This window comes from Phallusia mammillata, chromosome 1 (assembly GCF_965637545.1).
Source record: "Phallusia mammillata chromosome 1, kaPhaMamm4.hap1.1, whole genome shotgun sequence".
Lineage (NCBI taxonomy): Eukaryota > Metazoa > Chordata > Ascidiacea > Phlebobranchia > Ascidiidae > Phallusia > Phallusia mammillata.
In genome coordinates this window covers 18,734,005-18,749,067 of record NC_137252.1, presented here as the reverse complement: position 1 = coordinate 18,749,067, position 15,063 = coordinate 18,734,005, and the positions used below count along the sequence as shown (strand labels likewise).

Below are 15,063 nucleotides of genomic sequence, written 5' to 3'. Positions count from 1 at the left end.
TAATTGATTGACGTATAGGACGCTATAACATACTCACAAAGATTGGATTGAGGGGCTGTCCAACAGCATTTCATAGGGGACTAAAGGAATGCGATTGGACTGCAAACCAAGCCACCGAAGGCTCGACAAACCATGGAAGGCGTTTCTGGGCACATTATCAATCATGTTGTTATTGAGATCTAGGTGAGTGAGTGCGGTAAGGTTGGTAAATGTTGTGTTGTGCTGCAATGCAATGTATTCATTTTAAAGTTCCATACAATCTTATTTTGTGGTCAGTACATTGAGTAAGTGGCACTTTTTGACGCAGTGAAACGAATTCATTAAATTTTTCTTTCTATGATGGTACAGTGCCAGAAATTCCTGCTATTTAGACACTGTTTGCTGTGTTAAGAGATATAGATCCTGCAAATTTACCTGCAGTACTTCTACCTTGTATTTACCCATTGTTGCAACTGTTACCCACTTTGAAGTTAAATTTGTTGCTTCCGATGTAAAGAAGTGTGATGGAAACCGGAAATGCCTCCCTTTCAATCACATAAATATTATTGCTAGTCATATGCAGTTGAGAAAGTGAAATGAGACATGTAAAATCATGTGATCTGACATAGGCAATTTGATTCCTGAAGCAAAAGCTTAAATTATTAAAAATCTTAAATTAGCCTTTTTTAATTCCTGTACCAGGATAAAACCAGACTCCGTAAATTTGGCAGCGAATGATTTCCACAGAATGCTTTTGGAACAAATTGCAATCTGCAATAAAAGAACTGTTTACACTGATACAAAGCATCGAAATTCAAATGAAACTGTATGCCATTTTATAAGCAAATGAATACATAAAAATAAGATATTCCAAGAAAAGACCAACTTTAAACAACGACGCAAAAGTACTAAATGCTGCAAAAAAATGCCATAAATTTCGCGTCGTTTATACATGCAATGTCACAATTCTAACCTGTTGTTTCCCATATCGAGATACAAAATTTGAGGAACACACACAAAACATTGATAGTGGATGGATTCAGAAGTGAGGATATTTGCATTTAGGTTAAGGGTTTGTAAGTTTGGCATCTGACAAAACGTATCAACCTCTAAGCTTCCAATCATATTGTTTTGCAAAAACCTGGATCAACAGAAAATATTTTCAAACAAAAACAAGTCATTCAGAAAAATTAATTGTGCGTCTAAAAGGTTGCAAAATTTGCAAAATTTGAAACCGAAATAAAAAAACACGTAAATATGGCACATGTATTAAAACTAGCGGGCGTACTTACAATGTTTGTACTGCGGTTAAGCCTTTAAATGGCACAAAATCGCGTAGCAGACGTTGCCACTCTTGCCACTGAATTGTGTTGTAGATGGGATCGGGGTATTTATTAAGGTCGGTTATTTGGCAGTTGTCAGCATGTCTGGAAATAAAAAATGCTTGCTTTGGTGTGTACAGCGTACTATTATTTAGTTGTACCCGTGCGACAGCACCCATATTTTGCATTTTTATTTTTTTAAACTTACACTGTCAACAAGCGTTCCCAGTTACGCATCTCAAACACGTTGTGAGGAAATTCAGTAAATCGGTTTCCACTGATATAAATTTCCACAAGTTCTGAAGCATTGTGTATCGAATCCGAATGCATATACCGCAAGTTTTGGTTGTGAAGTCGCAATCTTTTAAGTTGTGGGTGATTATTAAAAGAACCTTTTTCCAATACTTCCATTGAGTTGTGATTTAGATCTCTAACAATAAAACGCAAAAAGTTGATTTATCCACAATAAAATTGCATGGTGTTTAAATGTGCACTCAAAAATTCAGAAGTAAAAATGCGTCTGCTTACATGTGCAAAAGGTCCGGTAGGTTTACAAATACACATGATCCAAAGGTATTTAACTGGTTGCCGTGCATCTCACTGTAAAAGCAAAACCATTTTTATGACGATTTAGTTGCATGTTGCTATTGCTGAAAGTATCAGAAAAGAATTATATATGCCTAAACGAAGTTAAATTATATTTACAAAGAATCGAAAGAAAATGGAGATGGATTTTTGTTTAGAGGCTTACAGTATTCGTAATCCTTTGATGTGATGAAAAGAGTTAGCTTGTGCTTTTGAAATAAGGTTGTTGCTTAAGTTTCTGCAAAGTAAAAACAATGACTACAAGTTTAAATTCAAACCTAAGCATTGCGGGATACTCACAAATGACGCAATTCAGAGCAGTTGGTGAAGTCCAAGGCTCCTTTAGATATTTCGGTAATTTGATTTCCATCAAATGATCTGCATTCAAAAAGCAAAGAGGTTCGTACCGAAAGCTTACAAATTAAATGTCTTTTCTCTTGGCTTATTGCATATTTTATTGCAATTGTAATTCAACAAATTACAAGACAAAGAAAAAAAACTTTAAAAAGCGTTTTTTAATGACACATATGATGTTTGTGGAATTGATTCCGGAAATACCGCCATGGAAACTAATGGATTGTCATTATTTATTCGGTTCTTTAATTATGCATAAACATATAAATGGATGCTTGGTGCTTACATAAATTGTAGGTTCGGCATGTTCAAAAATCTACTCCCTGGAATGACTGGTCCGATCTGGTTCGAACTTAAAGCTCTGGACATAAAAAGTTTAACGTGAACATCCAGCAAACAATCCACACAAACCTTTATGTTTACTGTAAAGCTCAAAGCAAGTGTTTACAAACAAAGCTCAATAGTTCTGTAAATATATTCGTTTGTAAAGTGGACCTATATGTACATAATGATTTTATCTCCAGGCAAACAGCCATCAACAACACATGTACAAAATGAAAATGGTTATGATACTAACAAAAATTGGATACTCGTTCCGGAAAATAAATTTGAGGGAATCCAAGATATCATATTGGAGGCCAAGTTTCTGCGAAATAAATAAACTGTAGTAACAACCCTGTGATTAACATGCAACACTGTATAATGTCATGCACAAACACTTACACATGCGTAACAGATTGAGGGATAACGAAATGGGTGCGGTTCGGAAAAAATGAAATCCGGTTCTGGCTTAAATCGCTGAAAACACAAAATAAAAAAGTTGTTTGCGGCAAAGGCTTTTTAAGAGCATTTCAGGTTTTTATTTTAACAGCAATCATAAATACAAACCGTTTCTAGGCACGTTTCTTTTCGATCACAATTTGTCTAATTATGGAAAATAGTGTAACACAGTACTGGGTCACCAAGCGGTCGGCGGATTAAAACTGCTCCAAACGGTATTAAACTTGTTCAGTGAAACCTAGACTTGGTTAAACTTGAATGTTGCGGTTTACTCAGTGCTGGATTAACCATTAGGCAAAGTAGGCACGTGCCTACAGGCCAGTCAAAAATCCAGGCCACTTTTCTTTGCGACAATGATTTGGCAACACTGATGATTCTGATTTTTTAGTTCGCAACCCTGATTTCGGGCCACTTATAAAATGTGCCTACAGGCCAGCAGACTCTTAATCCGGCACTGGGTTTACTGCACAAAACACTAACGCTCGAAATGACCTCTTTTGTGTTTGAAAAATATCACGTACCATTCCTCACTAAACCCCCAGATCTCGATTAGTTTGTCTTGCAGAAAAGTTACGATGTAATTTTAGACTCCCACCGCAACAAGCTTTCAAAAAGTACAGAAAAAAGATAGTCTATACTTCTGTAATTGAATATGCAAAAAATCAGTTTACACCTTATGAGCACGAACATAAGATGTGGAAAAAGAGTGAAATTTCTACGCAAATGTTATGTTGGACTATATGCAGTGGTGGGATTCATCCGGTTCGCACCGGTTCTATAGAACCGTCTCACGAAATTTTATAAGATCAACGAACCGGTTAGCATTACTGGTTACCGTCAATGGACTTTTTGTAGCAGAACCGGCTGAAAAATAGGACTTTTGTGATAGAACCAGCTAACAAAAAACTTGAATCCCATCACTGATTATAGGCCTCAACTACTTAATCCGGTATGAGCAGTGGATACCAAATTTGTTTTGTTTTTAACCCTGTTCTGTGGCAGTTATTCCTAATAAATCACAGCCAAAGCTTTCGCTTTCAAAATAACTAAAAGCTACAATTTACTTCTTGCGAAGGTATTACTGAAAGCGCTGTATTAATGAATTACTAAAAAGTAAAAGAAGTAGGCTAAGTATTTTCAAATAGTCCAAAATAGAGAACGATGACTTTTTATAATAGTCACTTAACCTGTGTGTTGAGTGCGTAAAAAATACTTACAGTAGCTGCAACTGGGTATTGTTTACAAGATTTGGAATATGCCGAATGTTGGTGCGATAGATTGTGCTAAAAAGTATGGAAACATGTTGTGTTATAAACAAGAAAAATAAAATAAATCATTCTTACAGGTGTGTAAGTCCGCTGATATCTCCAAATGTGTCTGGGTCAACATAGTGGAGTTGTGGCAAACTGACCAGAGTAATTTGTTGTACACTTGTATGAAAATATCCCTTTCCAATAGTAGAATTAAAATATCCAATGGATCTAACATATCTACAAACCGAAATTACTCAAATTGTGCAGTAATATTTTGACCGAAGCCGCACAACGTAGCCTATATGCTTATCAAGTTTTTGATAAATAAATTAACTTTAAAACTTTTGGATTATCCCCTACATTTAATAGGCCTACTCTAGTTCAACTGATGACTAGAATAATCAGAAATGTAGTTTTTAATCGGACGTGTCAGGATTTTCACCAGTGTTAAGTGCTACCAAAACAATTTTGCAAAATTAGTTAACATACACGTTTCCTCTATAAGCGGAACAACTAATCAAGCCCGTAGTGTTGCTGCAAGTGCATCCAGTGCAAAGAGTGCTGTATTCTTCCCGGTTGTACCCATATCCATGGGCCCAAAATCCGTAAAACCTACCAACTATAAAACACATAATAAGTAATATAGGCTTTAGGTAAACTTCAGCACCTGTGACCACGTAAAGCGCATGCACAGGGGTCACGAAACTTATTTCACTGTGGACAGGGTAAGTTTATTCGCGCGGGCCGCATAGTTTACATGCCCTAGCGCCGTCTTTCCAATCTTAGCCCTCGAGGCGATTTTTATAGGGGCGCCAAGACATGGTCTTTATACAATCCCATTTAAAATCTGGTAACTGGTAAACCAGTGGTTCTCAACCTTTTTTACTATGCGACCCCCTTTAGAGATTTTCTAACACCACGCGACCCCTTTACACACGCACACACACAGGAAGTTTAACTACCAGCATGTGTTGATTGTGTTCATCACACATTTGCAATCTAACGTGGCTGCAATAGTTCTGCGTTTTGCTGTATTCCGGAAAACGCCTATTTTTCACTAACTATTTCACTATTTCGTGTTTTTTTTATGTTAAGAAAAACCAAAACCCGCAATTATAGAAGTATACAATCGCAAATATTGTTGCGCCCGTTCTAAATCAAACGGTCGTGCGAGTTACTATATGCTAAACAAAAGTCACAGGGAAAGTTTTTTTGATACAGATAAAATAATTCCGTGTTCGGTTGCGTCTCCGCGACCCCCTCAAAAGTGCTTGGCGACCCCTTGGGGGGTCACGACCCCCAGGTTGAGAAACACTGTGGTAAACTGTATAGTTAGTATCATCTTACGAGCAATGCTTGTATATTACGTCTCAAGTAACAATAGAAGGAAATTGATTGCGCACAATTAGCACTTGTAGTCTAGTTAGTGAAGTAACAAATCGACTTTGAATCAATCCTGGGCGTTATAAATATTAGGCTTACGCTTTTACCAGCGGTTACACGCCACGGGTCACTTACCGTATCCAATTCCATATCTTGAGTTCCAGTAATCTTCTCCTGTGATAAAATTTCCGAAACACCCCTGACTCGAAAGATGTAAAACAAAAAAAGCAGAAAGGCACAAATAAACAATTGCCCGAAAAGTCATTATACCTAACTGAAAAAAAAAACGCATGAAGTCAAAATGTGCGAAGTTACACATATACACTATAACCACCGTGGCCATAACTGAACTCTTAGTTAAACTTAGTCACATATGACAAAGCTACAAAAATGAGCAGCATATTTGTAGCTTACTTATTGGTGACTTTCTGTTATTTGAAAAACAACGTTTACGTCAAAGTCCAAAACGCCTGTGTCTGTTGCAAACTTCGTTGCAAAATCGGTGAAGTAGATTCAACAGCTTTAAACTTGGCAGATCTCCGACCGTTAGGCTTAGTTCAACAACGCAATATATCATGGTTTGTTTATTCAGTTTTATTTGGGTGCTGCGAAACCGTTCACATCCCGATAATGGCTAAGTCAGGTCGAAATCTCCCAATGTTGTCAACAAAGGCTTTTCAACCCTGCAGCCGATAATTGGGTCGGCAGTGTCAAGTTACAACGAACAATAAACTTTCATTCGTCTTATAACAACAAAAGCAAGACGCCATACTGTAAAATTCCCAAGGGTCACAAAAGGCTACCCTAAGCTTCACACTAATAAATGGGATTGACAGAAAGTCCATTTACAAAAACTGAAGGCAATTGGCAACAAAGCATTATAAGATCGACGCTTCAAGTCGAAACAGGTCCTTGAAACTAAGGTTTAGGTTACATGAGAGGTTATTTACTCTTCATTGCTAATCGGTCATATGACTGATGGACAAAAAATTAGTCAAGTGGCGAATAAACTAAACAAACGTGGGAAATTAACTCGGACACGGTTAGTTTGCAAAAATCTCAAATGCAAACCAATGTTGTCAAGTTAGGGCACCTGTGTGTGCTGTTGTTTCGCCAGGGTTTCATTTATAGTTTAGGGCTCTTCAGTCGGGGTTTCGCGCAACGTTTAGGGATGTCGTGAACACCCAGGGTTTCCCGAGGTTTGTTGCAATTAAAAACTACTGTTTCGAACCGTAACACTACCCAGTACAGTTTATTTGTTTATTTTTCCGTCTCTGACCAATGTCATGAATATAACATCGATCATTTGTGACTTAAACCCTTAATTATGAGCTACGGTTGTGTAATAAATGCATGTAACTTAGCCGACTTATATCTCATAGGCCACCATGTTTTTTTAAGTTGCTTTTAGGGGTGTATTTGACAAAATGAGGGTCAGTGCCATGAAAAAGGTGGAAGGACATTGATCTAGTTCACAATTAATTTAACCTTGACATAACCTCAAATTCCAGAAAGTTGTACGAACGCAAGGACTTACATCAGATCAAGTTTGCTGAACACCGATGAGTGGCGGAAAGAGTTTTTGAGTATAGGCCCTATATAAAAGTAAATCTTGTCAATGTTGAAGGTTTGGGCTTATAAGGTACCTGAAGGTATAGCCTATAGGCCCGGAAGGTAATAAGGCCCACTACTCATATTTTTTGGTATACATGTAAAAATGTTTCCGTTTCGATATAATTTTTAGATTTATTCAAACTTACAATGATTTGGAAAGTTTTAGACCTGTAAATTCTGTGTATTAGTTTCTACGACCAATCCAAATTCAAAAGTGTTTTTTTACAGCTTTTTAATATTTAAAAAAAAAATGTTACAAAAATAAAAAGGTTTTGTTGTCGAAATAAAATATTATTAGGATATATCAGAAAGGGGTCATTTTAGCTCAATTGGAGCGTTATCCAATCTGAAAAAAAGAATTACCTCAAATGAATTTTATTAGGGTTTCGTTTGTCAGCCATTGCTGGCAATAAGGCCCAACAAATTTTTGTCATTTTCGATAGTGTTTTTTATAGCAAAGGCGACTGGTATGCAAAAAATTGCTTATTTGCTTTATTAGAGAGATGAAAGTTCCAATAATAAGTCTTTTTTTAAGTTTTTGGAGTGTGATCTTTCATTTCGCTTTATTGGCGATCAACTGTCAAGTGGTTGTTTATTCGTTGTTGTTAGTACCTTCAGATTAACAGTTATATGTCTTAAAGTTAATAACGTTGCTTGGTTAAACTTGTTTTGGACCGACGCAAAGCATAAAGTAGTCTGATTGATTTCTCGACCTTTAAAAAATACATAAAAATGTTGGGCCTAATTAACAGCATAGGTATGTATTAAGGCCCAAGTTTTTAATTTTTTTAAACTGTCATCATACAAAAACTAATCTTGCAAACGCCTTCAAAGTCTGATGGATGATTACAATTGACCGCTACAACCACCATGCCAAATTTGGGCGGAAACTATTGAATGTTTTTTTAGTTATGCGCAATAGTTTTTTAAGGGGCCTTGTTACCTGCAGGTACCTTAATATTGGGGTGAGATTTGATGAAAAAATTACCAATAAATTCAACTTACAAAGTTAGCTCCTACCCTCATATTTAGTTCCTAACCATGTCTCAACGTTAACTGCGATCTTAACGCCATTTGTCAGTATTTAGCAAACATTGTCTCTTGTGAGTTCTGATGTCACAGTAGCACCAAAATTTAACGGGCGATATATAGGTATAAAAAATTGGTCATAGTTGCAGCAATCGAAAAAAAATGATTAAACAACGTTTAGCTGTTTTACAAGAGCTTTACAACCCAATTTACAAGAGCTTTCCAACCCATATTTTTTGTATCAGCAAATCAACTTTTTATCACAAATTGTTTTAGTGATATTTTCTTTTATTATGACTGTCAATTACCCGCTTTTTTGCCGATGAACCGGGCTTTTTACCGAGTTGGAACTCATTTTTAGGACTCACATCAGACAAAGGTTGCTACATTCCGGTAAGTGGCGCAAAGAACACTGGTGAATTTCGAAAACAAAAATTCTGTTTTGGGCAGGAACTTGGCCGAATGGCCTGGCGCGCCTGACCCATATACAGACATAAAAAACCTGATCGGGATTCGTCCCCGGGAGGTTCCTGGGTTCGAACCCCGTGAAGAAAAAAAAAAAAAAAGGAAAAAAAAAAATTTCTGTTTTGAATAATCCTTCTGTCGCTTTTATTTCTTATAACCTGACGATGACAATAGCATTTGTCGAAACGTAGTTATGTTCTACACAAATATACTGGCTCTGATTTTTGCTCAAAAATTATGTAAACATGAAGATGAATAAGACAGTGAGGGTTGGGTAGAGGTTTTATGCTAAAAATAGCAAATATCTAACTACAAACTTTTCTAGCCTCAAACTTAGTAGGTTACCTTCTTATAGCCTAACTCTCTGTCCTAAATAGATGAGCTTTCTACGCCACCTATGGGTTGTGCAAAATATATGAACTTATACATTGCTGCTGTACCTCCGTGCGCCGCCATCCCCTCTCAATTTTTCAAAGTTGTACATTGATAAACTTTAATTTAGTGTAGTTTCGTCCCTCATCATTGTGGTTTTGTCTATCAACTGCCAAAGGAATATATAAATTACCAAAAATGACTTTTGTCACCAAGTTGTAAGCCGAAATCCATTATTTATGCAGACATGGAATAAATCAATAAAGCGTTTGGCTGTCCCGAACCACAGTTTGGCAAGTCACGTTTTTGGTAAAAGCACGCCGAGCGTTAGCAAAAAGTTGTATTAGACAACAAATTATTTGGCCCCTCCCAAAATCTGTCCATATTGTCGTGATAAATTTTCGAACCACTGGACAATTAAAAGGCCACGACTTATTGAATGACTGCGAGTGTGGATCCCTTCCCTCGGTTTAAAACTTCAAAATAGAAGGGGACAAAAGCAACACTCCTGTATCTAATTTGCTTACCTATCCACTGAAAAAGTTTCATGCTTTTTGAAGAATGGCCCGATGTGCCAAGGTCTGCTTTAAAATTATGAAATTCTGATGTTAACAATTTCAATTTGAGCGGACTTTGGTCTCTAAAACAAAAGTGAAGTACATAAACAATATAGTTAAACATGTAGTGACTTTGTCAAAGATATTTAAGTTGTGATACCTCTGCTTCATTGCCTCTCCTGCCCTTTCCAAGACTGTTTTGTTTCTTATGGATGTTTTTTCTCATTTATGTTCCAAAAAAATTTATTCGCAATATTTTGTAAATCAAACATTTCTTTACCACTCAAATTTTGCTTTTTTTATTTATTCTTGCAGTTGGAGCACCCTACATAATAACACAAATGATATACTAGTCAACCAAGATTGCCTTAACATTAGTTATTACTTGCACTAAAAATATATAGACTTTAACTGATCGTCAAGTTCAAAAGGTCGACTTTAAAGTGAAAACAGCTACGCGTCTACGCGTATTTTACGGCCACGAGGCACGAACCCTTGGGAACGCGGTGCTTGCGTTTAGATCAGTGGTTCCCAACCTTTTTGTAGTCACGGACCCCCTTTATAAATGTTGCGCTGTCTTTTAATTAGTAGAGGGCGTGACTCTATGCGCCCAGACAGCACAGCAGGGGTGATCGCTTAAATTCCTAGAACGGTTCTCAACGCGCCTTTCCTCGCGCTCAACAACTCCAAGGCACCAAGAGCCAAAATAACGAACTCTTTTATTAAGGCAATTCAGGACAGAGATGGCGCTCAAGGGTTCAGCAGCAAGACGAGCACAAAGGCAAATGCGGTTTCTGCAAATATGCACTAATTTAGTTAAGGAAACAGACGAGAAATTATCAGTACAGTTGACTCTTACCGAACTATTATAGGACCAGAGTCACAGTAACATTCAAAGCGATCAGGAGATTTTAGGTTCTGCAAATACAGCATCAAATTCAATAAACATCACCAAAACACATTAGTAACGAACTGCGAGGCTTTAAGCAACAAGGCTTACCGGAAAAATACAGTTATTTACAGCAAACAGCAAGTTGGCTGACGACGGTGGGATCCGTGGGCCAGAAATGCACAATTACACATTGGACGACCGGCAACAGTTCAGTTAGCACAAATTTCCTATTCGTTAGCAAAGAAACAAACATAACCGGTCAATTAGATAAAGCATGCTGCCTCTATAACATCCAGTCGCTAATAAACACGAGGCAGTCACGCTTACAAGTTGGGACTTCAGTAAAACAATGCCAAGGTTGTGACATCATAAGCACCAAATGTGTGACAGACAATGTCACCAGGTTGCACAACATTGCACCATACAAGTGAGTTAAGCCTACTGGCGGGAAACATAGAAAACATAATAATATGTACGATGGCGATGTAACACTCCCCCACAAAATGTGGGACACATTTTCAAACACAACATCGCCAATCGCGCGCGCATCGCAATGCGGCAAAAACAACGTCGGACAGTCCTCAACACCAGCGCACCGCACAGTCAACTCGGCGTTCATCCCAGAAGTCTGGGCTGCAATCACTCGGAGGGGCTGATGCCGAACTCTCATCAGAATCAATAATGTGGTCAAGTCCTTCAACAGGACGCCGGAGCGTACGGCCGCTCGCCAGTGCGAGCTCGATATTACCTCCTCGAAATCCACCAGGATTGGCACGAAAGATGAGCTTTGGCAACGGGAATCATAGATCAGTGGAACAATGTCGTCATCACAAGACGATCGCAGATCACACAACCAGGACCCAAACATAGGCACTTTCATCCCATGAGGCGTCGGAGAGCAACATGAATTTCCATCAGGCCATAAATGAAAACAAATTCTGTCAACATTCGGAGGCTCCACAGCACAACCCAAGTGAGGACCCAGCACTTCAGCGTTATCAGGACAGACCTTTGGGCTCCTGGCACAACAGTAACGCTGCCTGTCTAGCTTGTTCTCACTCGAATTCAAGTTGCACGGCAAACACAAAATTTGCCCGGGAGTAGAAACCTCTTGAGCACGACCCTTGGAATTGTAAGTCTGCATCGTATCAACATCCTTTTCACACAAGCCTTCGCTGTGTATACCGGCGAGACGCTTGTCAACCATTGAGCGGTCAGCTGACAGCGTTTCTGTACGACCCTTCCGTGACAACGGAAGTTTTAAACGTTTATCGCGGTGCTTGACAGATCCCTTTATTGAATCCTGGGCGATCCGGTCCTTGCTAGATGTGGGCCCACCGAGAGCTGACGTCCAGTCGCTATATTCACTTTTCCTCTCCTGTTGGTGCATGACCTTGGCCACTCTCATGCATGGGACGTCGGTCTTGTTCGTAGCGGACGAACTAACTTCGGGACCAAAAAGTGACCACCCAAGGTGTGTCTTTACAGCACACGGACCTTGTGGACCAGAGCACGTTGAAGGCAGCCGGGACGTCAGCGCCAATGAGGATGGTGACCGTTCCTCCTTTCACACGGGACAGGCTGACATCTTGAAGATGTGAAAACTCATGAAGAACACTTGGCGCTGGATTACAATTGGGCGACACAGGAATTTTGTCAATGGACAAAACCTCATTCAACTTTAGAGGTTCTCCTCCATCAAGTGGCATGACAGTTAAGGACATCGTGGAACCTTGATACACTCAGGATTTGTCGGTGAGTGTACTCAAGCAGATTTTTCGACCTTTACGCTGCAAGCCGAGTTTGTCAATTAGTCGTCGTTCGCAAAATGTAGAAGTAGAGCCTTGGTCAAGGAATGCATATCTGTGTACCTCAACTCCGTTATGTCTGACCTTTACCGGCACGATATTGAGGTAGACCCTGCAGTTATTGTCGGACGCATTCGTCGTTTCCATGGCAGAGTTTTTCGAATTTTTAAAGGCTGGCCTTCGCTTGAAGGTTCCATGCAACTTCGTGTGATGAAAGTTACCAGTGCAACCCTCAACGGAGCACGATTTTCGAATAGGACATTTTCGACAACGATGTCCTGAACAAAGACATTTAAAACAAAGGCTATTTGAGCGCACAAACTCACGACGCTTGAGCAGTGTCATTTTGTCGAATTCCGGGCACGCGGACAATTCATGTGACTGCTTGCAACAGACACACGAAACGGGAATTGACGAATTCTTAGAACGTGCCCTGTCGAACTTCGACAATGAGATGCTGTACGCAGCGGCCCTTGAACCTTTCCTTTGCTCAATTCGCGGTTTATCGTGCACGGCCTCGTAGACCACTTCTCTTCCAAACAACGAATTGGCCACACGAGCGCACCGCACAACGAAACTTGTAAACGCAAGGTATCCAGCTTGTCTCCCGGTCTCCTCAAGCACTTGGAAGGAGTGTTCCACCCATTTCTCTTGAAGCTGATACGGAAGTTTTGCTATCAATTGCTTCAACGTATCCAGTGAATTCAAACTCGCGTACTCTTGGATGTCTTCCAGAGAGCTACGGCATTTTTCAAGCAGATCGGAAAACTCCATTAGTTCTTTTGGTCGACCCTGTCCAACAGGCGGAAAAAGCTTCAACCGACGTTCGCAAGCATTGGCAACAATATGTGGTTGACCGTAATCATAATACAGTCGGGAACGCGCCTTTGAATAACCAGAGACTGTATCCTTGCTGTAGATTTCAAGCTTGTCAGCAACAGAATCTTCACAGTATTGAAGCAAGCAAACTAGTCGCGACTCTTTCGATTTTGTTCTGCGGTGAACATGGGACTCAATAGCTCGAACAAACGACCAGTAGTTCAACGGATCGCCGTCGAACTTCTTAATGGCCGGCTGAGGCAGGACTATCGGCTGTTGCACGAAATCGTTGTCGGAGGCACATCGAGGCGGGGAAGAAGCACGCGGATCGTGCATGTATGGAGGATAGGCATCGCGATAGGTACGTGACCTATCGATAGGTGGACCGACAGAAGGAGCAAGAACAGGCTTTGCATCCATCTTCGGAACATGCGGCAGTGACATCTTTACAGGTTTCGTCGGAGTCTGGATCACAGCGGGTGATCTAGTTGTTACGTATACTGGCTCTTTAGAACAGTTTCCAAGAGAAACGACAGGTTGGGCTTCGAGGGCGACCTGCTGCTTCTCAATAGCAGCTCGCTGCTCGACTTGTTGCTTCTTCAGTGCTACATCTTCGTAAAATTGCTTTCGCAACAAGCGAGCCACGCGCAACCGCACCCGAGCAGCCCTTCGGCAACTTTGATTGGAGCTGGACGAGTAACTTGTACGAGTTTCGTGGCCGCCCTCAGACTTCTCGACGTTTACTATCCATTCTTGTACACGGGAATCGAGTTCACGTTTAGCCTGTTGGCATTCTTTTCGCGCTTGAGATATGGTTTCGTTATCATTCCCGAAGGGGGCATATACGGCAATAAGATTGTTGAAGAAGATTTCAACTCACATCGCAAACAAGCATGTTTCCAAGCGTACGCGCAGCTGGAAACCTTGTCCCCTCCATGGGCATCAGCAATGGAAAAGGAATCAAGCGAAGGAGTGACGGATTTACCAGCTTCCATAGCAGAGATTTTCAATGCTTAACTGCAATCAACAAGTGTCCAACAGTTCGAAACGATGTTGCGCTGTCTTTTAATTAGTAGAGGGCGTGACTCTATGCGCCCAGACAGCACAGCAGGGGTGATCGCTTAAATTCCTAGAACGGTTCTCAACGCGCCTTTCCTCGCGCTCAACAACTCCAAGGCACCAAGAGCCAAAATAACGAACTCTTTTATTAAGGCAATTCAGGACAGAGATGGCGCTCAAGGGTTCAGCAGCAAAACGAGCAAAGGCAAATGCGGTTTCGAACTATTATAGGACCAGAGTCACAGTAACATTCAAAGCGATCAGGAGATTTTAGGTTCGGAAAAATACAGTTATTTACAGCAAACAGCAAGTTGGCTGACGACGGTGGGATCCGTGGGCCAGAAATGCACAATTACACATTGGACGACCGGCAACAGTTCAGTTAGCACAAATTTCCTATTCGTTAGCAAAGAAACAAACATAACCGGTCAATTAGATAAAGCATGCTGCCTCTATAACATCCAGTCGCTAATAAACACGAGGCAGTCACGCTTACAAGTTGGGACTTCAGTAAAACAATGCCAAGGTTGTGACATCATAAGCACCAAATGTGTGACAGACAATGTCACCAGGTTGCACAACATTGCGCCATACAAGTGAGTTAAGCCTACTGGCGGGAAACATAGAAAACATAATAATATGTACGATGGCGATGTAACAATAAATCTTATCGGTCCGCGGACCCCCAACGTAATTTAATCTTTTTTTCGTTTCCCGCACTATACGTTATTATACGTTCGTTTTGGGGGGCAGAATTTTAATCAAACTTCACAGTCCGTTAATCTCAATAAA

General features: G+C 40.1%; 2 protein-coding genes across 3 annotated transcripts; both read right to left on the bottom strand.

The window, feature by feature from the left end:
- Positions 1-33: 33 nt before the first annotated feature.
- LOC145204901 (osteomodulin-like) lies at positions 34-1,712 on the bottom strand. Its single transcript, XM_080077548.1, has 5 exons — positions 1,510-1,712; positions 1,272-1,406; positions 953-1,120; positions 464-620; positions 34-222 (listed from the first exon to the last, which is right to left on the bottom strand). Exons 1-5 carry the CDS (start codon positions 1,710-1,712, stop codon positions 34-36), a joined length of 852 nt encoding a protein of 283 aa, XP_079933674.1.
- An 8,683-nt stretch (positions 1,713-10,395) lies between these two features.
- LOC145224753 (uncharacterized) lies at positions 10,396-12,302 on the bottom strand. Of its 2 annotated transcripts, XM_080091347.1 has the most exons (3): positions 10,694-12,302; positions 10,553-10,611; positions 10,396-10,487 (listed from the first exon to the last, which is right to left on the bottom strand). In XM_080091347.1, exon 1 carries the CDS (start codon positions 11,991-11,993, stop codon positions 10,869-10,871), a length of 1,125 nt encoding a protein of 374 aa, XP_079947473.1. In that variant the 5' UTR covers positions 11,994-12,302; the 3' UTR covers positions 10,396-10,487; positions 10,553-10,611; positions 10,694-10,868. The 2 variants fall into 2 exon arrangements, with proteins under 2 accessions (XP_079947473.1, XP_079947465.1); XM_080091339.1 differs by having other exon boundaries at positions 10,396-10,611.
- Between the last annotated feature and the right edge of the window lie 2,761 nt (positions 12,303-15,063).

What these genes read in the sequence shown, in the direction of transcription:
- LOC145204901 (XM_080077548.1), bottom strand. Translation starts at nt 1,712, where the DNA reads ATGGAAGTATTGGAAAAAGGTTCTTTTAATAATCACCCACAACTTAAA. An exon ending in TGGGAACGCTTGTTGACAGT is followed by an intron (nt 1,407 to 1,509) that starts GTAAGTTTAAAA and finishes TTTTATTTCCAG; the next exon opens with ACATGCTGACAACTGCCAAA. An exon ending in GCAACAAATTTAACTTCAAA is followed by an intron (nt 223 to 463) that starts GTGGGTAACAGT and finishes ATTGCATTGCAG; the next exon opens with CACAACACAACATTTACCAA.
- LOC145224753 (XM_080091339.1), bottom strand. Translation starts at nt 11,993, where the DNA reads ATGAGAGTGGCCAAGGTCATGCACCAACAGGAGAGGAAAAGTGAATAT.